This window comes from Anopheles gambiae, chromosome 2 (genome assembly GCF_943734735.2).
Source record: "Anopheles gambiae chromosome 2, idAnoGambNW_F1_1, whole genome shotgun sequence".
Lineage (NCBI taxonomy): Eukaryota > Metazoa > Arthropoda > Insecta > Diptera > Culicidae > Anopheles > Anopheles gambiae.
In genome coordinates this window covers 39336920-39361872 of record NC_064601.1, presented here as the reverse complement: position 1 = coordinate 39361872, position 24953 = coordinate 39336920, and the positions used below count along the sequence as shown (strand labels likewise).

The following is a 24953-nucleotide window of genomic DNA, read 5'->3' as shown; positions in this document are numbered from 1 at the left end:
CGCAGGTACGCAATGACCCGTCACATCTCGTGATGCAAACACACACACACATACACCCACCGAACAGTGGAACCAGTCTTGTTTTGGACAAACGATAAGCTCCCGGTTGTTGACGGTTGCTCGCAAATGCTAAGCGTCATCCCCTGCAGGATCATGCCCCGCGCCAACCACCTAGCAATGTCTCACTCGTTAGATTGTGCTTGGCAGAGGGCGGACTGTGTTTTGCCGTGCCCGTCCACGGATTAGTCCGGCAATGTTCCGGTCGTGCGCGACACATTTCATTTGCGCTCGAAACGTGTGCCGCCGGTCAAGAAGGTTTTGCCGTTTTTTTGTTGGTTTGCTTGTTTTGTGTGCTTGCTTGGTTGGTGCGAGCGAACGAAGTTTAATTAGCTTTCGCAAACTTGTCTCACAGATACACCAGATCTTTGTCCAGCGCGCTCGTCTCACCGACCGGTGGACGGTGGAGCGGTAGTGTGGCTGCGGCGGCGGCGGTGGTAGTGGTGGTGGTGGTGGTGTGATGCTTCCTTAGCAGGATTATGCTGTAGTTCTAGAAACAGTACGTTCGATTCGGTGGACACATGACGATGGTGTCCTCCAGTTCACTGATCGTTGGTTCCTTGTTTTTTAGGATGGATTGCGGGTGTGGCGGTGGTTGCTGATGATGCTGCTGCTGCTGCTGCTGCTGCTGCCCCGGATGGGTCGAGGAGGAGGAGCAGATTGAGGAGGCGGATGACAACTGCTGGGACGGGTGTTGCTGCTGATGCTGCTGCTGCGCGACGCCGTGGCTCTGCCCCGTGCCGGTTCCTGGCGGACCAGACGTGGCGATAAGCGCCGGCTGCGAAGGAACCGGATGTCATCCGTAGTAGTACTGCGCGTTGGTCGCTCCTCTACTGAGGCTGCGGGGTGTGTTCCCATCGTGATCGCTCGACAGGCGGCGTAGCGTTTGCGTGCCAATTACCGAGCCGCCGAGGAAGCCGGGCGGAAGCTGTTGCGATGGCTGGTGCGGCCTCGGCAGGGTCGTCATGGCTGCCAGTGGCGTCCTTATCGTACCTGTTTCCAGTGGAGAAAGGGGAATTTAGTTGCACTCGGGGGTAGAAACAGAAGGAAAGCAGAAGGAAATAAAAGCGAACAATCTCGTTAGGGTAAAACAAAAAAAAAGGTACACATTATTTCCACCATCTTCAAAATCGATTGTTTCCCCATTTGTAGCCTGGTAGTGTGCTTAGCTCTTTAAACCCCGGTTTGCTTTTTGTGCACACCCTTTTGCGTCCTCCATTTTTTTTTTATGGGGAATGTTTTATTTTGCAGCCAACATTCCAGCGTTTCCAAATTCCCAACCCTTTTTAAACCAACATTCTTCGGGAATTTCGGGAGACAGAAAATCCCCGAAGGCAAGGATGTGCTGGAGCCTGGAGCATGCTCGTAAACTGTCATGCCTATTCACCTTTCGGGAAAGGCAACCAGCCCGCTAATGCCAAGCCCTTGTGCATCGAGCATGAATTTTTAGCTAATTAAAGCATCACGCCCCAAACACGCGATGTTTGTTTCAGTGTTGTCACACACACAACAACAACAAAAAAACAGGAAAGGGAATATTTTCCTCCAAAACGACTTCCACGCTGCTGATCTAATTAAACAGCTATGCTCGCTAAACAGGAAAAAAGTACGTCGCCAAAAGTGCTCGCAAAGAGTCGACAACACAAACACGGCACTGCAAAACAATGCTTAGCAGCTCCGCAGCCGCTCGAGGCGCACGGACGGGGTGAGAATGAATTAAAATATTATTCTAAGCGAGCGATGAAAAATTAAAGTCAAAGACAGCCCACCCGCCCGAAGAGCGGTCAAAAGTGGTGTGTCGGTGCGTGTGGGCGTGTATGTTTACCGGTAGCACACAGAAAAAAGGAAAGCAAGAAGGTAAAATTAGTATTACAAGCATCGTAACACCGGTAGCGAAGGTCTTTAAAGTATGTTTGAGTAGCGTGGGAGCGAGTTTTATTGTTGGCGTTGAAAGGTCGGGCCACACCGGACGACCCAACCAAGAAAAGCTGGTTGGGCCAGGGTAAGCTTACTCAAGGCGGCTTTCGGTGCCCATTTTCCGGCCGTGTAGGTTAGCAAAATTGTTAAACATCACTTTTGGCTGTGCTCGAGTTAAAGTCGAACTTTGAAGGGTTGGAGGGTGCATTAAGTGTGCTTGTAGCAGAAAATGATGTACATAATTTATCGACAGCCGTAGGCAAATTCGTTACAGCGTTGCGTTACACCGGTTGTGTAGTGGTTGTTGTGTTAGTTTTAATCGGATGAGCGGTGTAGTCGGATGTAACTTTGTTGAACATGGTCCAAGGTATAGTTGAGTATTGTGCGAGAATGTTGGCTTAGTGCTAGAGAGATGAACTAGCTCAAAGCTTCTTAACACACCTGAGGGGTGGAAAAGGGCAGATCGACATCGATGTAACATGTCGATGTTTTAGAATCAATGAATGGTACCTTTTCTTCAAGCTTTACAATTTACACATTGATTGTTGGTTAGCTTTTTATCGGAAGTTAAAGATATATGCTCTTTCCATCAGTTCCGTACGGTTCGGTGATTAATTATGATATTTAAATTGTTTTGAAGAGAGATGCAATGGATACATATTTTAATGATTTTTTTATTCAGGTAGAACGGCCTAAAAGGGCCTTATTGCTATATTTTAATGATAAAATAAATAAAAATCATAGAAGAAGTGTAAACAAAAGTGACAGTATGGTAAAAGCATTCGAGTAAAATGTCTTGATTAGGCTCTAACCAAGGAAAAATACGCCTGTATGATTCAAATACGCCTCTTTGTTGATTGCAATTCAATTTAAAAACCATTTTCTAAGCATTCATCTTCACGTAACATTGATCAGGATCTTCAGAAATGAACCATTTTGCTATTAAAACCGAATCAACGTGAATCACATGTGAAAAAAAAATAGCAAAACCTTCAAACCATTTCCCCAACAAGCCCACCAACACAACCATCATCAAAGTAAATGAAATGCATGTCAATTGCTAAAACAAACCCTCCCGCTGTAACCCACGCACATGCCCCCAGCAACGGGGCAATGGGGCAATGGGGCAATGCTGGAATGGTAAATGGCTATTGCCGGAACGAACGCACTCACCTATGCTGGAGCCCAGCTGTGACGGCATGATGTTGATGGGCCCGCCGAGATACCCGGGCGGCTGGGAGGTGCTCATGATCGTGCCCATCGAGCACGGCGGCACCAGCATCGTGGTGGACGTATGGGAAATGTTCGACGGTCCGAGATTGCCGTACGGGCCGGGCGACGGCGTGTACGGTCCGTAGCTCTGCCGGGTGGCAATACAGTCGTTCCGTGTCCGTGTGGGCGCGTTGGTCGTCGGGCGGCAATCGTTGAACAGGCGGCCGGTACAGGCAGCCGGAAGCGTAAGCGCATGCAGCGAACATGTGAACGGTAGACAGGTTTGATTAGACTATGGCAACCTTGACGGTGCCACACAACAGCTGATTCGTAAAGTGTGGTGGCACCACGCACCGCATCGTACTTACATCGCTTCGCGAGACGCTCGGCACCGGGAGCGGCGTCTGCAGATCGATATCGGCATCGATTTCCGATATGTCGTCGGTGAAACCGTTCGGCAGCGTCGTTTCGCCGGTGTTGGAAGTTTGGAATTTATCGTCCCCGTCCTTCGCTGTGCGGCGCCGCTGCACCACCAGCCGGCCGATCACGATCGACACGCAGAGCAGGATGGCGACGGTGACGGCCACGATAAGGTAAAGGTAGAATTTTTCCTGGTTTTCTGTTTTCCGGCGTGCGGCGTGCGTTGCGGCGGATGCGAGTTGCGCCCGATTGTCGTCAATATTTTACGTCCCGAGCAAGCACAGATGCCACCCACCGCCACGATGAAGTACAGCGGAACAAATGGTACCGGTAGGAAAGGTGGAGAGAAATAAATAATACACAACAGTTAGTGTGAGTTTTCATGGAAGCCGCGGTAGCTGGAGAAAGTGGAAAAGTTGTTAATGGAACTGAAAAGGAACTTTTCGACTGAAACGTTTTCAAATGAGACATCTTCTAAACAGCTTAAATGTAAAATTAAATCAATGTTAGATAAATCTCACATCACGCGCACATCGAACATCAAAACGCTTCCTTTTTCCAATCATCTCTTACATTTTCATCGTCTGCTGATGGAAATAAATAGCAATAGAATGTTTATGACTGGTCGTATTTCCTTTTTGAAATCGTTTATCGTACGCACATGAACAGGCGGATGAAGTAAAGTTATCGCTAACGCACTCAACCATTTAATCAAATAAACTGCGCCAGCCGCCGCCATCGTTCGCTCGTTGCGCTGTTGTGTACAGGTGTTTTATTACAACGGTTGATTAATGTCGGGAAGCAGTGCAAAGGGATGTTTCACGAGGTTCGATTTTTCCACTACTTTCCAGTCGGAAATGTTTTCGATTTTCTGCAGTATAAATAGTGCTCCATAATGGCTTCTCGTTCCTTAATTAATTTTCAGCATCACAAGTCATACAAGTGCTTAGAGGTATGAGCTCCATTTTATCATATGTTTGTAGATTGAAGATTGAATCCCTTTGAACAACGGCTAGCAAAACGAGTTTACATCCTCATCTCCCATGCGTTTAAAGGTTTAATGTTCTACAATTTTAAGAAAGCATTCGGAATGGTATCTGAAATGTGCTTTAAAGTCGTCACGAAATGATTCCGTGCACAATCACACCGTCGCTTGGCTGTAGAAATTCAATCTTATCAGCAAGTACTTACGCTCCACAAATAGACGAATCTCCCACCAAGCAAACAAAAGCGGATAATCGTTTCGATCGCTGTTGGACGGCTTCGGCTCAATGTGGCGTGGGCTATCGCCGTCGTCGGCCACACCAAAGCCTCCGTTGCTAGCCTCGTTTCGCTCGGCCACACCGGGATGCTGCCTGGCGCCCGGCAGCGTCCCCACAGGACCGGTGGACGAAGGCGTCGATGGTGGTTTGGAAAAGACGACTAATTTCTTATCCGTTCGAACCCGAAACGTCGAACTCGGTTCATTATGTGTTTCGGGGAAAGCGATGGGATTTCGTTGATTGGCACGGTTTCGCCCCTGGTCAGCCGTCCCGTTGCTGGGAGCGACTTCGATCGATCGTCCTTCTTGCAGATGCATGCAGGGGATATGTTGATGTTACAAAATGGTAAGAGGGCTATAATTCTACCGTCAACATACGGGTGCGTGCGTGATTTTAGGTGTGTCCATTCCATCGAGTGAATGAGAATAGGTTTGACGAGCAAGCGCGCGCGCGAGCGCACGTATTTCATTTTCGCTGTGAATTGCGTGCCAGAGCATAATATATAGTACGGTGAAACAAATAAGCAGCAGATTGTGTGTTTGTGTGTAAATGTGTGAGGTGCAGATTCAATTTACTACTGATTTCCCTCTGTACTAGGAAATTCGGATGTACTTGCTATTAGAAGCGACACTGCGGGAAGGTGTATAATATAAGCAAATGCACTGTTTACAACACGCCGTAGCAAATTCCCCGAATTGATCCCGCTAAGGTGTTCAATCCGTTCAGTTTCAATGATCCAAAACGTGACGAGAATAAAAGTGAGCAGACTTTGCGAGAAAGTAGAACAATTTCACATTGATGCACACTCCTGGCGGGTGCGGTTGGCGAAAAACAAGTGAGGTGGAAATTTTTAATTAATCTCCTCGCCTTAATTGCATCATGCAACCGAACGAGTTTGGTGAAACCGAACTGCAAAAAAAAAGTTGCCAAGCTGCCCCAAACCATCAGCCAACACCTCGTATATGCTGTGCTTTTTGTGTTGTATGTCTTTTTGCGCAAGCTCTTTCGCTGGCTGGTTCAAGACAGACTTCATTCCAGTGCGTTTCGTTGTTTCTTTCCCCCGTTGTTGTTTCCGGGAATAGGCAAAACGGAGAAACAACTTCACACCGTGGCTGATTATTTTCGGTGAAACTGGATCCCGAGCAAGCGCCAGGTACGGGCGTTGCTGTGGGAAGGCAAAACACTTAGTAGAATACATAACGGCATTACGTAACCTGTCACGTAGTACATCTTCAAATTAGCCTGGATTTTCCTCTCCGAAAGAAGATCCTCCCGGACGGCAGTGTGCGGTAGGGTCGAGCGCGCAACCGATGCCCGAGCACTAATTGGTTTATGCTCTCGCTGGGCACGGTCGGTTTTGGAAGCATGTTAATTTACTGCGACGGTATGCAGCCGGTCGGGGACGGGTTAAGTGTGCGGAAAAAGTACACACTGAAGAATACGGGACCGCGTTCGCGGTGCGAGTACGTGCGGAGCGGGAAGAGTGCTAGAGTGTGTTGGTTGGCCATCTGGTTGGAGTAGTAGTAACGGGCGCACGTGGTGAGGGTTCTTACTTCGAGGGCTCTTGATGCGAAGTTGACCGGCAGCATTGTTGCTGGTCAGCCGAAGTACGTGACCCAGTGCTGAATGAGTGTAGACAACGGGGCAAAGGTAGAAAAACGGCACTCCCAACAAGCTGGATCCGGGTTTTTGTTTTTCATCTATTTATTGCATACACGATTCAGTGAAACGGGGCAAAGGTAGAAAAACGGCACTCCCAACAAGCTGGATCCGGGTTTTTGTTTTTCATCTATTTATTGCATACACGATTCAGTGAAACGATGTTTTGTGCACTACATATTTTAGATAAAGGAATGTAATATTATGGAATTGTTAAATATGTTGGATGGTCCCTGGCTGCATCCCATCCATTTAGACACTCGATCTGCAGGTCTTGCTTCACCTGATCCAGCCATCGAGCTCGCTGTGCTTCACTGCGCCTTATGCTGAATTGGGGATCATGGCGGGGCATGAGTCCGTCATTTTCATGGGATGCCTCATCGTATCCTGCCAGTCTTGGAAAACCGTCAGGATGCTCAGTTCGTGGTTCATCTTTCTCTTTCGAACTCCATGCTCGAACACACCCTCAAAGATGCTCAAACACTCCCAAATCGTTTTCATCTTCGAATGTTCCAAGACTCGTGTCCATTGAGGCCCTCCGGGCGAATCAATGTGCGATATATCTCTCATTTCGTGCGGCCACAAAGTCTTCTGCATCTTAGCCAAGTGCATATCAATATTTATTCACATATTACCATAGTTGCTTTCAATGCTTCAATTTACCGCTGTATCTAATGTCTATCAAACAGCTTGTATCTATTGACGTACATGATTGACGTTGCCGAGTGTTGTGCTAATGACATACAGCCTACAGCCAAACGAAGCTTTATGAACGGAAATAAAAAATCTTATTGGTATCATACCGCACTTCTAGCTTAAGTGCTTTGCAAATAGTCAAATGATTGATTTGTTCTGGCAGTTGGATATTTTGCATCAGGTACAATCACCATTGATGTTTTATTGACGTAGTGGTTGGTAGCTTCCACTGTAAGATTTTCATTTCATAAACAGTTTTGTATCATATATGTTCTGCAAAACATCAACCCTTATTGGTTTGTTATAGCTTTTATCTACTCAGTATTTCACTGCGCATGTTTCTTGTAATTTTAAGGAGCTTAATTGATTACTTCCGTCGACTGTTTTCCAACTGTCTTAAATTACTTTTTCATTGAACAGTGCAGCCTCTTTTCATGTTCTGCTTCCCTGAGCAGTCATTAATCGTTTCACGGTGCCGCTGTGAAGCAAAGACACCCCCCCCCCCCCCCCCCCCCCCAAGTAAAAGAAGCTATTAATCTCAGCTTTTTCCGGAGCAATTGAGCAGATGGTTTTACTAACAGCTTCACCACTGCTCGGATAATGTATGTATCATTAGCTCCATTTGCCGCTGTCGGAAGGTGACTTATGCTTTCGCCAATAGTACGCTTTCCAGCTTCCCAGCCGGCCGCAAAGAAGAAATGGCCGGCTGGCTCTTGTGCTTCAACTACACTCTCGGCTAGCAGTTGCACGGCCGGTGGGGAATTTTAAAGCAAATGTCAAACACCGGTCACTGGCATCATTGTCACACAGGCACACAGGATGGTGGTACGAGGGTAGTAGAGTTGATTGTACTGGGAATGGGCATTCGCTTACTTTCTCTCCCTTTCTCTCTCTCCGTCAGCCGTATGGTACATCCCGACAATGTGGCCAGCCGTTCCCTCTGGCTCATGTCGTTTTTTTTGTTGTTTTGTGCATCTCTAACAGTCGCCAGCATCAGCGGGTGCGGGAATTAAACACAAACTTGCCTACGAAAATGGCCGAGGACGAGAGCTCAATGAATGTGTGGGGGAGATAGCCACACTGGCCCATTGCAGGAAGCTGGCAGGATAAATGGTTTTCCGGCCGCCTGTTTTCAGTCCCAAACCAGCCCCGGCACTGCCGCTTTGGCCGGGGTCTACTGCATGTATTTTTTTTTCTTCTTCTGCTTGTTATTCTGTGCTTTGTTTGCCACCGGCAACACACACTGGTGCGGGGTGGCACAGGATGAGACAATTTATTTTGGCCACCGGCTACAGCAGCGGCAGCACCAGCGACTTTAACGGCTTGCTGGGGAATTTGCTGCACCTAGCGGAATGGTTATTTTTCAGCTGTATAATAGCCTGCCCGAACTGTTGTGGTTGTTGCTTGACAGTTGCTATGTGCATGTGTATCTGTGTCTGCGGCACTGTGCTTGTTTGGCCCATTTTCTAAGCTTCCTGTTTGGCGTCCCGAGCCGAGAACAACGTTCGCTCGTTTGCTTGCAGTGGACAGCATTAATGCAATCGGGCCAGCGGGTGGTGGGTTTCTGCCCGTTTTCCACGCCCCAGTCCAACTCAATCACTGTATTGTTGCTAGTATTGGCTTCACTCAAAGATCTACATTCGAGATTTCTTTGCCGTGGGCGATACAATGACGAAAGCGAACGGTGGAAACTGGAAGTAATTCAGAAGAAACACTTTCAAGAGGTGTTCTCCGCACGGCAACTATTCTACCGAAGAAGTCGTGTAGCGTGTAGAGTAAAGTACAGTGGGGAAACTAAATTACCGTCAGCCAGGCTGGCTCGGTCACAGGCTTCGGGAATCACTGCAGTCTCTGAATTGAAAATGCAATTCGCATGGTTCGTGGTGGATGTTGGTCAACTACGAACGCTAACAGGCTAACCGGTGCAATTGTGCGGTGAGACCAATTCCTTTGCGAAATAAGCCACCCGTAATAAGATCCAAGGCCGAAAATTTTATATTTAATTCAAAAATAAGATTCTACAAATCAGCTTGCGCATCTAACGCAGATTTAGAATTATAACGAATGTATTAAAATGCTAATGGAGACGCCTGGTGTTTTGTGCGAAGCAAGTGGCGCTCACGTTTCATCTTCAGTGCAAGAAGCGATAGTTGAATTTTACTGAAATAAAAGTGTAGAAAAAGCTTCACACCAATCTTATTAAGAAGCGTGATGAAATAATAAGTGTCAAATAAACTGCCATCTTCGAAGAATGCGACATATACAAGGAATTCAATTAGATTCCATAAAAAAAAGGCGTTTCCGAGAATTGTTTACTTCAATGCGCACGTCATACGCGTTTCGAATCGCTTTTACGTCATTTGAAGAGTGGCTCTACTGCGAATGATTTTCCAGGGCTTGTTTTGTGAGTACTGTAACGACAGCTGTGCCTCGAGAGATGAGTTTTATTTTTATCTTAGGCAAATGCAATAAATTTAACGAATCTTCTGTTTGAAATTGAATATCCTAAAACAAATAAAAAACATAATATTCTTTATTTGAATGACGAACTGGTCTCAACATCATCACTGCTTCCTCTAGAGGCTTTGATTGTATGCTATTTAAATTCAAAATAAAATTGTACTTTCCGGAAATTTGAAGCGATTTTCGCCATAGTGTATTATACAATTTTATGCAAATGAGTAGAAACATAGCGTGATATCACATCTCAGTGCAATGCACATTTTGAACACAGCAGTTGGTGGAACAGCCAATGGCTCCAATTCGTTCGACGATGGTACAAAACTCCACCGTCACCATCAAAGCGCATCGACAGCCTAAACCATTCCACTTACCTCCGAACGAAAAGTCACTATCGTCCATAATGTCGTGGATGGAGCGGGGCGGTGAAGCGGGCGTACTGCTGCTGCTCGATGTGCCGACGTAGCCGGGCACATCGGAAACGCGACCGTTCGTTGGGCCACCCTGCAGCTTCGGTGCCGGTCCGGGCGGTGCCGCGTCCGACTCGCGGAAAAACTGATCCTCATCGTACAGCTCGTCCTGGTCCTGCTCGAGGTCACTCTGCAGCGGTTCGTCCGGTTCCGGTGCAGCCTCGAAGCGATCCTTCAGCACCTTCCTAGGCACTGTGTATGCGGTACCGAGAATAAACGAACGATAAGTGCACCGTGCATGATCGTATGTCTATGTGTATGTTGTGTTTCATTTAATCGTACTGTGCGATTGCAACTGCTCCCGGTTTTTGCAGGGGAAACTGTATGAAGTTTCATCAGCTAGTTTTAGCACCATCATCCATCCTCCCCCCCCCCCCCCAATAAAACCAGAGCAGTGCAACGAATCAACCATCTGGTGCTGACCGTGTCCAGTGTTAATACTAACCGCATGTGTAAACAACTTTTAAATACATCCTCGAGTCGGGCCGGCACGGTTTGCCGAATGTGGTACTGTCCGCCGAGAGTGTGCACTTCCGCCGTCCGTGACACTTTTGCATCACCGTTTCCGTGGCGTACGAGGCGAGACAATCTGCAGATAGGGAAGGGAAGGAAAGCGTGAGCCAGACAGCGAGAAAGCGAACGATCGAGTTAAGGAAACGGTTGGCTAGGCCGCCATTTTATGGCTATTCCGCTGGGATGTGTTACCGCTACCCGAAACACAGTTGCACATTTATTGTATCGGATTGCGGGAAACCAGCTCGATGCGTCCCATGTACCTTCCACCACCCTTTGGTTTCTATGTTTTTTTTTTTCTTCTGTTTCGCTCTTCTCGAAAGCAGATAACGATGGAAGTACCTGACCGGAGGCTATCGGGTACACGGTAGTGTCGGTGGCAGCAGTGTTTCGTTTCCGATTAGCTTTGGTGTGAAAACGGTCCCCAGGGGGAAAAGGTTTTCCAGTGTCTTGTTTTATACCGGTTTGAGCTTGGTTTGTGAAAAACAGGTTTGGGACCCATTTTGGCTGTCGGCCGCTGTAATGCGGCTGCCTTTATCCGGGTAGCATCCTTTTTCGGGCGGCAAACCCCCCCACACACCTCGAACGCCGCCCACGCTAGATTAGTGTGCGGGAATCTTGCACAATGTTTCGACTTTTGAAATAGGACACCGGAAAAAGTGAGTTTCGTTGCTGGTGCCCAGAGTGCCCACCAGTGGCGTGGCGATACTTACTTTCCTCCTTTACACCCTGCGGCTGCGCGCACTGAAGACTCTCGTACTCGGTTCGGCCGTAGTTTGCGCTGTAGATTGCTATCCGGGAGTATGGGTTGCAAATTAATTGAATTACATCGTTTTCGCAAGCGATTTTGCTCCGGAACTCGTCTGTAATTGAAGACGTGAGGATGTGGTTAGCGTGTAGTGTGCGAACAGTGCGAACGCACCGAAAAAAAGAAGAGGAAAAATACAATGGCACAAGGTTCCGGTGGTGCGAGTGTGTGAGTATGAGCAAGCGAGTGAAGCACTAATTAGGTGGCAGCGCTTGGAGAATGATTTTCCATTGTGCACAGGAATTAATTAATTGATTCGTCAAATTTACGGTGCTGCGGGATTTTCTGGGAAAAGTAGAATGTTTTTGTCCTAATGAGCAAGCTTTTGAATTCCTCAGAAATAGTGAACAGTAATTTAACTATGGAGGCCGGTCTCGTAGTACAGTCGTCAACTCGTACGACTTAACAACATGCCCGTCATGGGTTCAATCCCCAAATAGACCGCGCCGCCATACGTAGGACTGACTATCCTACTATGGGGGGGAATCAATTAGTCACTGAAAGCCAAAGCCCACAAGTGGGTACAGGCAGGCCTTGACCGACATCGGTTGTTGAGCCAACGAAGAAGAAGAAGAATTTAACTATGGTTGTAAATCAGATGCTGGAAGCAATACATCGAAACACAATAATTAATTGTTCAGGTGATTTAAACACATGATGTTTGTGGTAGTGATAATAAACTTTAAGCTTTACTGTGGGCTAAAACATAGCTTCCACTAATTATTTATTCACATGCTTCAGCATACAAGCTTCCATCTTCAATCCATCCAGACAATAATCCTATTACCACCGCATCATTCTTGGAGACATAGTTGCTGCCAAACGATGGACTACACGCTCCATTTTACAGTGGAGGTGTAATTATTTAAATTCCCAATGGACCACGCCCCATGACTGGTGGTGACGGGCTTTCGCATGAATTTTGCATCAGCTGGCTGCAGCCCGACCCGTGGTGCGGTGAAGAAGGAACATCCCATTTCAGTGCCGGAGACATTTATGAGCCCGACCTGATGACAACTGATAAGAGCATCTTGCTCCAGTTTCGGGACGAACAAACGTACGATGAACGGTCGCGGCAAAAGCGATTAATGGTGGCAAGTTCAGCGAAGCAAAAGGCGCACGACATATGAGCTGGTGACAAGTACCGAGCACCCAAGGTGGTCGGTGTTGATGTTGGTCAGCATAAATCTGATCGGCGTTCCATTGTGCTTGAGCAGTTTGTAACAGTGGTAAGATTGTGCCTGAAGGGCCAGCACGATTTGACCTAAATATCAGACTCCCGTTCTTACCCCCACACTAGCAAACACACACACACACGCATCCAGGGAACGGGGCGCGCCGTCATCCGGCATCATCCTCCTTTGGCATGCCGTCCAGATTTTATCGTGTGTGAAATTTATTGAGCAAACGATGGCGCAAAATAGGTGTACTTACACGGTCGGCACTTGTAGGCCACCTCGACGAACTTCCGCTGGCCCGGGCACGGATCGCCGCCGAACGTTTTGGGCGAGGCGAGAAACTTGCAGTGGCGCTTCTTTTGGCACGCTTCCACGACGGTCTGAAGCAGCGAGTACTGTAATGAGTGGAAAGGAAATAGAATTAATGTGGGACGAACAGCGCACAGTTTGTGTGAAAGCGAACGGAATGGGTTGTTTCTTTTTTTCTTCGCATTTCTGGTATTGCGTTCAAGAGAGCACAATTCGGATGCATTAGTTGCAGCACGGCGCAACGCCAAACATGGTGCTAGCAGAAAGCAGCAACGTCGCAGTACTAACGACTGCTACTCTCGTTGCGGTTATTTCGAAATTGAAATTTATGTCACATTAAATCTGCCATTGCTTATAAGGTTCCTTTTTCTGTGCGCTGCGCATCGGCGAAGTTACCTTTTCTTTCATTTTGAGTTATCGTTTCGGTTCACAGCACATTAGCCTGTGTTGCAAATTGTTTTAAAGCTGCAACGAGAAGTGAGGTCGAACTGGATCGGTCGAATCTCATAAAATACCACAGGTGATATTGTCATCCGGGTCATTGGGCCGGTCTGGTGGTACAGTCGTCAACTCGTACGACGTAACAACATGCCCGTCATGGGTTCAAGTCCCGAATAGACCGTGCCCCCATACGTAGGACTGACTGTCCTGCTATGGTAACAATAAGTCACTGAAAGCCAACCTCACTTCATTAGTAGATACAGGCAGGCCTTGACCGACAGCGGTTGTTGTGCCAAAGAAGAAGATATTGTCATCGTTTGGTACCTAAATGCATTTCAGTTGAACGGATCGTAAGAAATAAAAATCAAGTTGAATGAGCTGTATTTAATTTATTTCATAGGTTAACATAATTGAACCGATCATAACTCTGGAGTCTTAATTATCAATGATGGCTGCCCTATAAACGGCTCATCTCAGTTTTCTTAGGCGGGATATACAGTAGGTGTATGATTAGCATCTGACAGCTTGCCAGTTTGAAAATCAAAGTGGCATAGCTTTGTCTCAATTATATCTTTACAGAAAAAAACAGCAACTATCGCTGGAACAACCAATCATATTGGTTTGCTTATGTACACTGCTTGACTTATAACTTCAAAAGCGATTGAAGTTTTATTAGCCACATATGCCGCTAAGAGATTTAATTGAAGATAAGACATTCATTTGAGGGAACAATAGCATCGAATGTTGAAAGCATTGAAAACATATTGATTGACCGCAGTCTGACCATCCTTGACTTAGTATGAGTTATATTACGAATTGTCTATTGAATCATACATTAACCTACCAAAACATATGTTTATAGTCTTTCTATCCATGTCTGAAAAAAAAAAGACTTTCTCGAGTGCTTTTTTTACAAACACGCACATATACCAAAAACCGTTACAGATTGGAAAACTTCGTTGGTCCCGTTTTGTGTTTTTTTTTTGCTTTTTCTAATGGACTGAATTCCAAATGCTTTGCATGACTACATCTTCTTTCCATTCAGTACTAAGTGCAATATAAGATTTTGTTAATTTGTTTTGAGTGAATTCAAATACAGTCAAAATGGTGGTTAGGTTCCTTGATAAAAAAGGGAATTTTTTTATCACTAACAAGAACTTTTGTTTTGTTTTGTTTGGACCTTCTTGCAAAATTTGACATGAAATGGCTACGAAACAAGTATTTTGGACGCCTTTCCATTGTGAGCTAAATATAAATGTGTTAAAAAAAGTTCTTTTTTTCGTTTGACTAAACATGCTACTTACAAAGCGACAAAGAATTCAACACGGAAATGTTATTAACACTGCTCTCGGCGATTTCATATTTCCTGGAAACTGTTACGCCTTTTGTTCGTGGATATTTTCAGTCTTTCAAACCACACGTAGAATTCTTCTAAAGCAATGCTTAAGATAAGTGAATTGCGTTAAAGTATTAGCAAATGTACCACCTGTTTTCAATTGATATTTGCAAAACCCGGTAGCTTGCAACCGATTACTCAATCAGGTGAATCTAAGCTGGTACTGTCTGTGCACAACCAAACCATCAGGACCGTATCATCAAGAATCATTGCCGGCAGCCTGTGTAGACAGCAACATGGAAACACCAGCCACAAAATGCTACGAAATCACTGTACATTTGCTCAATATTCTTCGCCACACCTTTGCGTTACATTTCTACTACAACGCTCCCCGTGTCTTGCGTGTGACGAAAGTGTTGGGGTGCGGAGCGTGTTTTGGTCGCACCTTGGGAGAGGGAGGCTCGCGCGACAACGATTTCACATGACACAATTTCCGTTGACTCACGTACAGCCCAAACAGCATGTTTTCGGTATGTTTTGTTTGCCAGTGCTTTGCCCGCCTTGGCTTTACGGTTTCGTCATTTGTCGCTACAATAAACCTCACACGATCACGTTTTCCGCCAACAACGCGGGCAATGCCGTGTGGCGGTGACGATGTTGTTTGCACCGGTTCTGGAGGGTTCCCCTCTGCCTTCCTGCCTGACGTGGCCGCTGCTGAAGCTAGTGTTTGGATTTGCAAATCACCCACACACCACTCGGTACATTCCGCAAGGTATATCCTGGAGCAAGTCGGCCCTACTTCTTCGGCATGCGAAAACGGTTTCACTAGCAGCCTGCCGACACGGAAACAAGCAAACGGCAATTTAAAGTAACATCTTGGGCTCTGAGCCTGCCCGACTTTGTGCGAAAAAGTAGAGCAACCAACAATTATTTGGCAATAAACAACATGGCCGTGTGTGCGGAGCGCAGTTGCTTTCAATCGCAACGGCAACTTAAGCGGGGAATGATGATGCGGCAGCACCGGGCCCGGGTCCTGTACGTTACGTTAGCGAATCGAGCGAACGCTACCACCCCGAGCTGTTCCATTGGCGCGGCGGATTATCCGTGCCACTTGCTGTGCTCTTTTCCGCCGACCATCGCCGACCCAGCTGTTGACAAGATAGTACTAATTGAGATAAATGTTTTTCTCCAGGCGTTAAACGAAATGTTACGGTGTGCAGTCGGCGTGGTACGGGGGCTTCGGCGTACCCCGGGCTTTCCAACGAAACCATAATTCTACTAGACGCAACGGCCTAGGCCACCATTACAGCAAGCGTTTTGGTTTGGCCGGAATGCTGCAAGCTAATGTTCGGCCCGCTTTCTTTACTTGGTATCAACGGCGATACTCGCTATTGCGAGAGGAAATAATGCGAAAGGATAATAATGCTTTAGGATGAACTTTTCGCAGAAAGTGCTACAACATTGGGCATGATGAAGGTTACTGGTATTGCCGACGAAAAAAAACATGCAGAGAATAAACTGTTTGCTGAATAGCACTGTATAATTAACTGTGACAGTCTCAATCTTCTTTGCATGATATACAGCCAATTTCGGAGAACAAACTTGACGAGCAACGATGTTTCACAACCATTATTCCAAACGTGTCGTAATGAGTTATGTCCGGCACATGTTTCTTTATTTTAATTTAAACTGAGTAGCAAAACAAAGAGCAAAGTATTTGCCTATTGGCAATAGCAATCTTCTTAAGTCGCTATTGTTGTTTTAGGCTGTAACAGTGATGTGCTCTCTGGAGCGCACCCGCGACCCGGATCGGACTCCGACTATTGTTTGTACGATTCCGACTCCGGGAAAAAGAAAACCACTAGTTCCACCAGGAGTCGGATTCGTCCGAGTTTGAGTCGTTCGGAGTCGTCCGTAGTCGTTCGGAGTCGTCCGGAGTCGGCCTGAATTGGAGTCAGCCGAAGTCAACTGGCCGTCCGGTGCAATGTGCTTGTGATCAGGCATTTCATTTTGTTGGGTTTTGTTGTCTTTCACTTTGCGCGTGTACTTTATACTCAGACCTTTGTTTCTATGGCTTATTCTGGATGGCTCCAAACGACTCCGGGCGACTTCTGACGACTCCGGACAACTTCGGACGGCTCTCGATGATTCCGACTCCAGGAGACTTCTGACAACTCCGAACGACTCCAGACGACTTCATGCGATTCCGGACGGCTCCTGATGATTCCGAACGATTCCGGATAATGCTGGGCAGACCTACCTTCCAGAGTCGATTCCAATTTTTACCAATTTTACCCAGGACTAGGCTGAATTTAATGATGTTAATTTTAATAAAAGTATTACTTACAAAATGATCTTACAAAAATGAAATGATTAATTATATAGAAATAGTTCAATATATAATAGTAAATATACAATAGTAAACTTCAAATTTTAAACTTTAAAAAGCTAAATCAATTTAAAAAAATTAGGTGACTTAAACAATTGAGATTTGTATGTAGTTCTTTTAGGTTCAATTCTAGCTAAAATAAAGTATTGATTGCCCGCAATTTGTAAAGTACTGAAGAATTATTTACTGTACTGAAAAGTACTGAAGACCGATTTACTTTTAATATTATATTCATTATAATCATACTTCGTTGTGCAAGACATTAGCTTAAAAATAAGATATTAATATACGGCTTCCTCAATTTCCAACAGCTTTCGAAAATGAACATGTCTTATGCTAATCATCTTCGCATACACCTCGTATTACAGCTCCAGTGGGTGAATGTAATTTTTCTGTAAGCTTTTAATGCGATTATTGATCTTTTTTTCCTTCTTTCCTTAAGCAGTTTCCTCGACCGAAATAATAACTGCGCTTTTTCCCACCAAAGCATTCAGCCTTTGCTGCTTCCATTACTTTTTGCTTGCCTGGCACTTTTTTTTCTCCTTCAAGTACTTGGTTGCTTAAGCGAAGCAAAGAATAGGTGTTAATATGGAGAAAATTACTCCTTTCCGTTTCTTACACCGCCCGCTTCCGTTCCCAGCTGCCAACGACTTAGGCCGTCAATGATTTTCTTTATCTAGGGTGCATAACCTCCTCAGCGTCTCGTTATAGATGCAGAAAAGCTCTCTCTTTCTCTCTCCTTTCTGCTTCCCACACACACACACACACACACACACACACACACACGCACACATATAGACGCATTGCTCACTCAGCTCACTCGCACACGGTTCCAGCGGCATCGAAACAAAGTCGGCTCGGGAGCCACCAACCAACCAAGAAGCTGTGCATAATTTAACAGTTTCTGAAAGCGCATTAACGCTGTTGTGATTTGACCAAAGTTTGTGCATTTTCCGGCAGTGCCCAGCTCCAACCCGGTGCTGTGAAGAGTTTTTCTCCCTTCGCTGTCCGAACCACTTACGCGGTTCGGGGTGTTAGATTATATGCCACCCAGCTACTTCCCCCCCCCCCCCCCCCCACACACACACACACACACACACAAACACACCAGCACACAAAACTTCCACCACAAAATGGCCGGATGTTGGTGGGAACGGTGGGTGAGACGGGAGCGGTGGGAGTGTTCATTTGGTGCAACTGGCTGCGCCCAAGACCGTGGTCCGTGTTTGGGGACGGAATTCATGATTTTCATATCTGTGGACAGACATACCGGATGCTTCATGTCCGGATCCGGGAAATGACAACGTTTTGGACTCTATCTGTCTCTCTGTCTCACTGTCTCTTTCTTCCCGTTGCATTTTCTCTCGGCTGTAGCTGTGGCGACGGTTTCGGTATCACATCGCTTGCGATGGGGTCGATTTTTCCATTTCAAGGGTTGACTTTTTACTTGTCCCGGTCTGTTGTTGTTGCTGCTGCTGCTGCTGTAGCTCCGAGCCAGCTGTCAGACACAGAACGGATTTGTCTAACGAGGTACTAAATGGGTATAAAGTACCATGCTCCACCGGAAGGCTCTGGATTGCATTAGAGCCAAATGTGCATGCTTGCCAGTGGTCCGAGTGGTGTTTTGTGTCCGACCGGCAGGGATTGTGGTGAAACAGCATGCACCAAGGCTAATATTCTACCGGAGATTACACACATCGTTGCTGTTCAATTAGATGGATAAAAGTTGTTTGTAAAATGTGTGCCCGTACGTCGGTGTACAACGTTTCAAGGTAAGCGTAAATCAACGAGTGTACGTCATAAAACTTTCACTACGCTGCGTGCAAATGATGGTGTGTACAAAGTAATTTCTAAAAAAAAAAACAAAGAACAAGCTCAACAAGTTTTGAACAGCAGTAGTACCGTGTTGATTCAATTATTCCACTAACGAGCTTTTTTGTTTCATAATGTATTTCAGTTGATGCAATCGTTTATTCAATATAATCGTGGCTCACGTTTGCGCCACAAGGCGTGGCCGCCAGCGAGACGCGAGCGAAACGAAACAAACGAAACAACCGCACGGACAACAGTTCTAATTGAAACGGCGAAAGATCGGAAATGGAGACAGAATAACGTTAACGAACAACATTTTCCGTTTCGCGTTTGCGCTTCCCACTGGCAGCTTTAATGACTATGTTCGAAAAAGATTATCGCTTACGTGTGGGTCGCGGCACGGCGCAGCAGTGGGATGGAAGCAAGCGTCTTTGCATGATGTTTGATCCAGTCGGCCAATTACATGACACCATGCCTGCCATTTGCTAAAGAATGTGTGGAAAGCTTTCGCTACATTTGACTACGTTTCACCACATCAACACTCCAGTTCGGTGTTCTGTGTCGTGTGTTTGCGTTGTTTGATTTTGCTACAACAAAGTAGAAATGGTTTCGAAAGAAACCGGAAACCTGTTACGCTGGAGAGCGCTTTATAAATTAACGAAAATGACAAACGGGAGCAAAGCGGGCAGCATCCGGGAGGGGAGACGTTGGTGTCGCTCGGCATTGAATGTGTGTTATGCAAACCGAAAAGCAGCTGGGGATGAGGAACGACTCTGCCAGCCAGCCAGCCAGCCATGTGCTGCAAGGAGAGAAGGAATCAAATTATGTTGGCATCACCGAGCGACCGACCGAATGCTTCAACTGGAGCGCAAGAATTGGAGCAGCGCCTCGCTAGTACAAACGACACAGCCTGGAGAATGGAAAGCCAAATTCCTAGAAGGGCGGTTGAATGAATGGCACACCACACTGTCTCATCTTCTCGCTCACCGGCGGCGTTCGCGTTGGGAACGCTCACACTTGCGCACGGTTCGGCAGATCGAAATTGTCCAATTTGGTATTCATCAAAGTAGAACATCACGTCCCACTGTCCTGTCCGCAAGTGCCGGGAAAGTGGTTGATCGTATGTCTTCTTTTTTTGTCTCCCACTGCTCGTAGAAATCATCACCTAGCCGTGGCATCGTAGCCGAATATTTATCCGATTAAAATGCGCTTTCTCGAGTTTGTGCAGTGTGTGTGTGCGCGCGGTGTCCCATCCGTGCGATGCGAAGCTTTGCAAGTGAAAAGCAAAATTTGATGCAATGAAAACGAATACGGAGGAAACAAAAAACGAAACAAAAAAAACAGATGAAAATAAAAAAAAGAACGCGATCAAACCGGGCTGCGATGACGCATGCGAGAGAAAAGTAAGCGTCTGGTACATCGTTATACCGGCCCGGAACGGGAAATGATGGCACAACTCGACGTGGCGGAGTGGAAATGGATGGTGTGAACCACGGTTGGATTTTTCTTCCAGCATTCCCAGCGATGCAAGCTTCTCATATATCGCACAAAACTGCCAGTGCAACGGGAGTTTGGGGGTTGTGCAAAACTGGGATCTAATGCGATGATTGTGAGTCAAACGAATCGGTCGCCGGCACGTCCGAAGAACACAATCTTGTCATAAATCGGACACTTCCGTTTCGCCGGCAACCGATCCGTCGGCGTGTGTGTGTGCGCGCGATAGGACGGATTTTTTTACGAGACCCGGGTAAAACGAACACGATAATAAAATCCTTGCACCCTGGTTTTTTTTTGGAGATGGTATTGGACATAGCTTTTGCCAGAAAGCTTGTCCAGGATGCTCACGAAATCGTACCAAGTTGCTGAGGGAGCAAAGCGTTTCCACGAAGATCGTCAAATAAAAACGGAACGTGAGGGCGAGGAAAAAATTGAATAATTTCCATAGAATGCAATGATGCATCTGGTGTATGTGTGACTGTGTGTGTGTGCGTGGGTGAGCTTATCGTTCTTGATTCCTTTTGCACTCTCTCTCTCTCTCTCTCTCTCTCTCTCTCTCTCTCTCTCTCTCTCTCTTTATTGCTCCCATACACACTCTATCTCTCTCTTCTCTCTCTCTCTTCTCTCTCTTTCTCTCTCTGCTTCTTTTGATTTCTATCTGAGCTTCCCAGGGGTGCCACTTGCGCGGATGGATAAATGCTGAATCGTGACGATAATTTGATTTGGATTATTGGATTGAAGTTGATTTAATAATATTATGTACGGATGACGCCATGGTGGATTCTCGCCTCCCCCCCGCCTCTTCCTTCCCTGTCCTACTTCGTATTCCTGCAGCAAGTGTGATATTTTGTGTGACGTGCTTAGAAGTTTTGTCTGTTCCATTTCACATCGGTGTTTTTTTGGGGAGCGCTCTGTCGGTTTGCGAAATAGCACGAGCTTTCGGACGGATAGAATTTTGCAACTAAATTCAATTCGATTCGACAGCTTGCCGGGCGCAATGTTTTTCGTGTGGACCTACACTCGTCGCTTGTTGATCTTTTTCACTCGAGGGTTGGGGGGGAGGTGAGCTGAGGGTGTGATTCAACAATCTTTTACCGTTTGAATACTGGCCATGATTGGGTGACGATAGTTGATGCAAGTGTGCTTTCTTTGTAGACACAAATTGTGTGCCCGCTTTATGCAGAAACACAACCAATCGATTGACGCGCTGGATGTTGAACACTGGAAGTTTGTTAATTATGGGCCTACTATCTGAATACGCTGTAGTTCAGGGAATCGTTAAGATTGAATGCAAAAGTATACTTCACATGAAAATCACTTTAGGGATGCTTTTCATACTTCCCTGGATGCACGATCGAAACGCAATAGGGTCAAATTTGTGGCTACCGCAAGCAGCTTACAGCGCACACCTGGGAAAGCTCAGTATCGACGAAACCCATAGCAAGTTGTTTCTCGCTTCGATCGATTGTAGTGCAAGTACCAAAGTCCAGAAGTACCAGAAGTAGTTTGCCCGCAAAGCGTGCTGCACTTGGCCCCAAGTGTTGGCACAATTTCCTCCCCTCCGCGCTGCAACTTTAGTAGTGCCGCTTAGTAAAGCATTTTGCATGTGAAGCACAAAACTGTTACTGGATTGAGTCATAATCCCTCGTCCTAAATCTGCTTCCTGGTTGGATTACGATGCTTAGCAGTTACGAATTTATGTGCGCACTTTTCCATCGATATTTCACTGCCTGGCGTTTCCCCGGCAGCCGTTATACCGGTGTGTTAGTGTGTGTGTGTGAGAGTTAGTGTTTGTGATGGACCGCTGCAGGGGTATGGCGATGGGAGAAATAAATTGAAATATCGAAACTCTGCTTAGTATCACTGGCATCGCGGGTACTGGATCTACCGGGCGTGTACCGTCGATCAATCGTAACCGATTGGGAGAAAATGGGTAAACCGAATTTACGCTCCCGCCCTCACAGTGTGTGTGTGTGTGTGTGTGTAAGATGGATAGGAACTGATGCAGTGTGGAAGAACGGTTGATAAAAGTGTTGCATATTTATGGTTTACGGAGCTCGGGTGTGGTTTTTTTGTCTGCTCCTCCCGTAACCGAAAGAAACGATTTTGATGTTGGTTGCCGCGACGGCTTGAATGCGTTACGCTTTTTTGAAGGTTTCTTTGCAACCCAAGCACACACACCACACACACGCTCACCATGGGCAGCCAACAATCTCGACGGATTGGTGGTTGTGGCAGTGGCAAAACAGATATCCTGCACGGGTTTTATCCGCTTTTTGCAAACAGGATCAACATAAATTTTGTGCAAACCTAGAATCGGACCGTTTGCAGGCGCAGCACGGTGCGCCGTGACGGCGGTACGCATGCAAAAATGTAAGATATTTGTTGAATTTGTTGAATGGGCACGGTAACGCTTTTCAGCGCCAGCTTCTTGGAAGAGTTGAACTGTGGCGAAGGATTTATATGAGGTCCGTGCGCGTGATCTGCTATAAAAGAAGCCTGTCTCGTAATAAATGTGTAAAGGGGGTGGAAAAAAAAGATGAATAAAGCTCCGTTCCATCGTTCGGTGAAGGCAGCATAGCGTTCTAGAAAGTGGCTCAATGTATTCGGTAAAAAGGTAACGATGTAATATATTGTAAATAGGTCATCATTTCGTCAGAATCAGTCGAGATGTGGAGGTTTTTTGTTCCTTTTTGTATCGGCCTTGTTATGATGTTTGGTAATCTTTTTTTTGTTTTACATTATGCATCTTTGAAAAATCTCTTTTGCGTAATCTAAATGATGCTGAGTAAAAAAGTGCTTAAAGCTATACGCAATCAAAAGAAAATTCTCACTTGTTGAGTGTGGCATGTAGAATGTGTCTTTTCAAATAAAAATTAATTTGATTTTGAACTCTATTCCTTTTCAATTATATTATATATTAATTATATTATATTAATTATTATATTATGTTCAAAGCAGCATACATCATCAATTTGATGAAAATTATGAATTCAGTTGAAAATTTCGAATAGACTATCATGAAATTGTTATTCCAGCAATGAACAAATTCTTGAAAAATACTGTTATAATGAAAATCTCTTGTTAAATGTTAAAAATTAAACACATTAAACTTATAAATGCTTACAGAAACTCATTCACAACATGTCCAAAAACGATGTCCTACTTTGAAATAAGTCTCCTGAACACATCAGTTCATGTAAATACATCGCAAAAACATTCAATAATTTAAACAAAATTTACACTTTCATCTTTTGTCTGGATATGCTTTAAATGCTTTTGGCGCTATCTTGCAAAGACCATTTTTCTCTAACCACTCACACCTGCCCAACCGTACACTACACCCACTTACTGCAAAGCTCCATATGCAAAGCACGTTGCGCCCATTAAAGGTGTGAGGTAGCTTCGTTTTAGCATACATATTTCGCTCATCCCGCGAAAACAACCGCGGCTGGTGCCTTTGGGCAAACGATGCGAATTGCATTAGCAAAACTAGCGCTGGAGAGGTACAAAAGCAAACGGCTTACGTTAGCAAATCCTTACCGAAATAAAGCATAAAATTTTAATACACAGATTTAGACGATCTTCTTCACGCTGGGTGGTTTGGTTCGGTTTATCTGCTACAGCGTATGTTGTGTGTATGTGTGGCCATGTGGTTAAAAAATAAAGATTTTCAAAATGAAAATGGAAAGAGTTGCGCGTTCTCCGGGGATGGGCTTTAGTTAGCCTGGTAAGGACAATACGGTGTGATAACAGTTTGCTACTAGGGCGAGCAATCTGTACCGAGATGTTCGCGTGTGCAAAACTGCCAGCCGGTATCTTTCAATTGCTACATTTACTTTGCAGGTAACCACATTTCATGCACCGCGCAGAGATTTCACCAGAGAATCGTTCAAGCGCTACAGCTCTTCCGTGGTATTTTACGCAAGACCATGGGGTGTTTTCATCCCGGGGACGTTGCATTGTACGTAAACATTTCACAAACCCCATAGCCCGGAAGGAAGGCGCTCGGTTTGTGCTTTTGGTTCGTGCGTTCGTGCCACCGGCGGGCATTCATCTTTGCGACGGAGCCGCCCTTTGGTGACGGTGAAGTAGCTGTGTCTGCGCTATTCTCTGTTACAGTTCAAGTCCAGCACCAACACAGTACGCCCACCGTGCGGATTCGCGAATGGAAGCTTTGTTACAGCACCGGAAGCGACTGGCTCAAACCCTTTCTGTCTAGGTAGCGCAGGCAAGCACAGCACAGCAAAGGCAAAGGAAGATAACATCAATAAAAAAAAGCTGCCAGCCACTCCAGGACGGTTCTGGTGGTTGAAGCTGTCGTCTTTCGATTGTCAATACAGTTTGCCTACTGTAGCGTATGTTTGTGTGTATGTGCTAACATCCCTGTGTTTAAAGGAAAACTGCTCCAACGCCGTAAGGACAGACGAACTCTTCTCGCCAGTGCTTTCCTTCAGTTACTTTTTGCATTTGTTCTACTGGCCTGGGTTGTCCTGCAGTTGGACGGACTGTAATAA

General features: G+C 45.9%; 1 protein-coding gene across 5 annotated transcripts in view; it reads right to left on the bottom strand.

The window, feature by feature from the left end:
* Positions 1-336: 336 nt before the first annotated feature.
* LOC5667469 (protein eva-1) overlaps positions 337-24953 on the bottom strand; it is a 94955-nt gene continuing 70338 nt past the window's right edge. For 4 of the 5 annotated variants that reach the window (XM_061644865.1, XM_061644866.1, XM_061644863.1 and 1 more), the window contains 7 exons: positions 12909-13047; positions 11380-11529; positions 10599-10742; positions 10058-10345; positions 3555-3805; positions 3148-3478; positions 337-1050 (listed from right to left, as the gene is read on the bottom strand). In XM_061644865.1, the coding sequence (XP_061500849.1) occupies positions 854-1050; positions 3148-3478; positions 3555-3805; positions 10058-10345; positions 10599-10742; positions 11380-11529; positions 12909-13047 (1500 nt within the window). In that variant the 3' untranslated portion in view covers positions 337-853. The remainder of the gene's footprint in view (positions 1051-3147; positions 3479-3554; positions 3806-10057; positions 10346-10598; positions 10743-11379; positions 11530-12908; positions 13048-24953) is intronic. The other variant, XM_061644868.1, reaches the window with a different exon arrangement.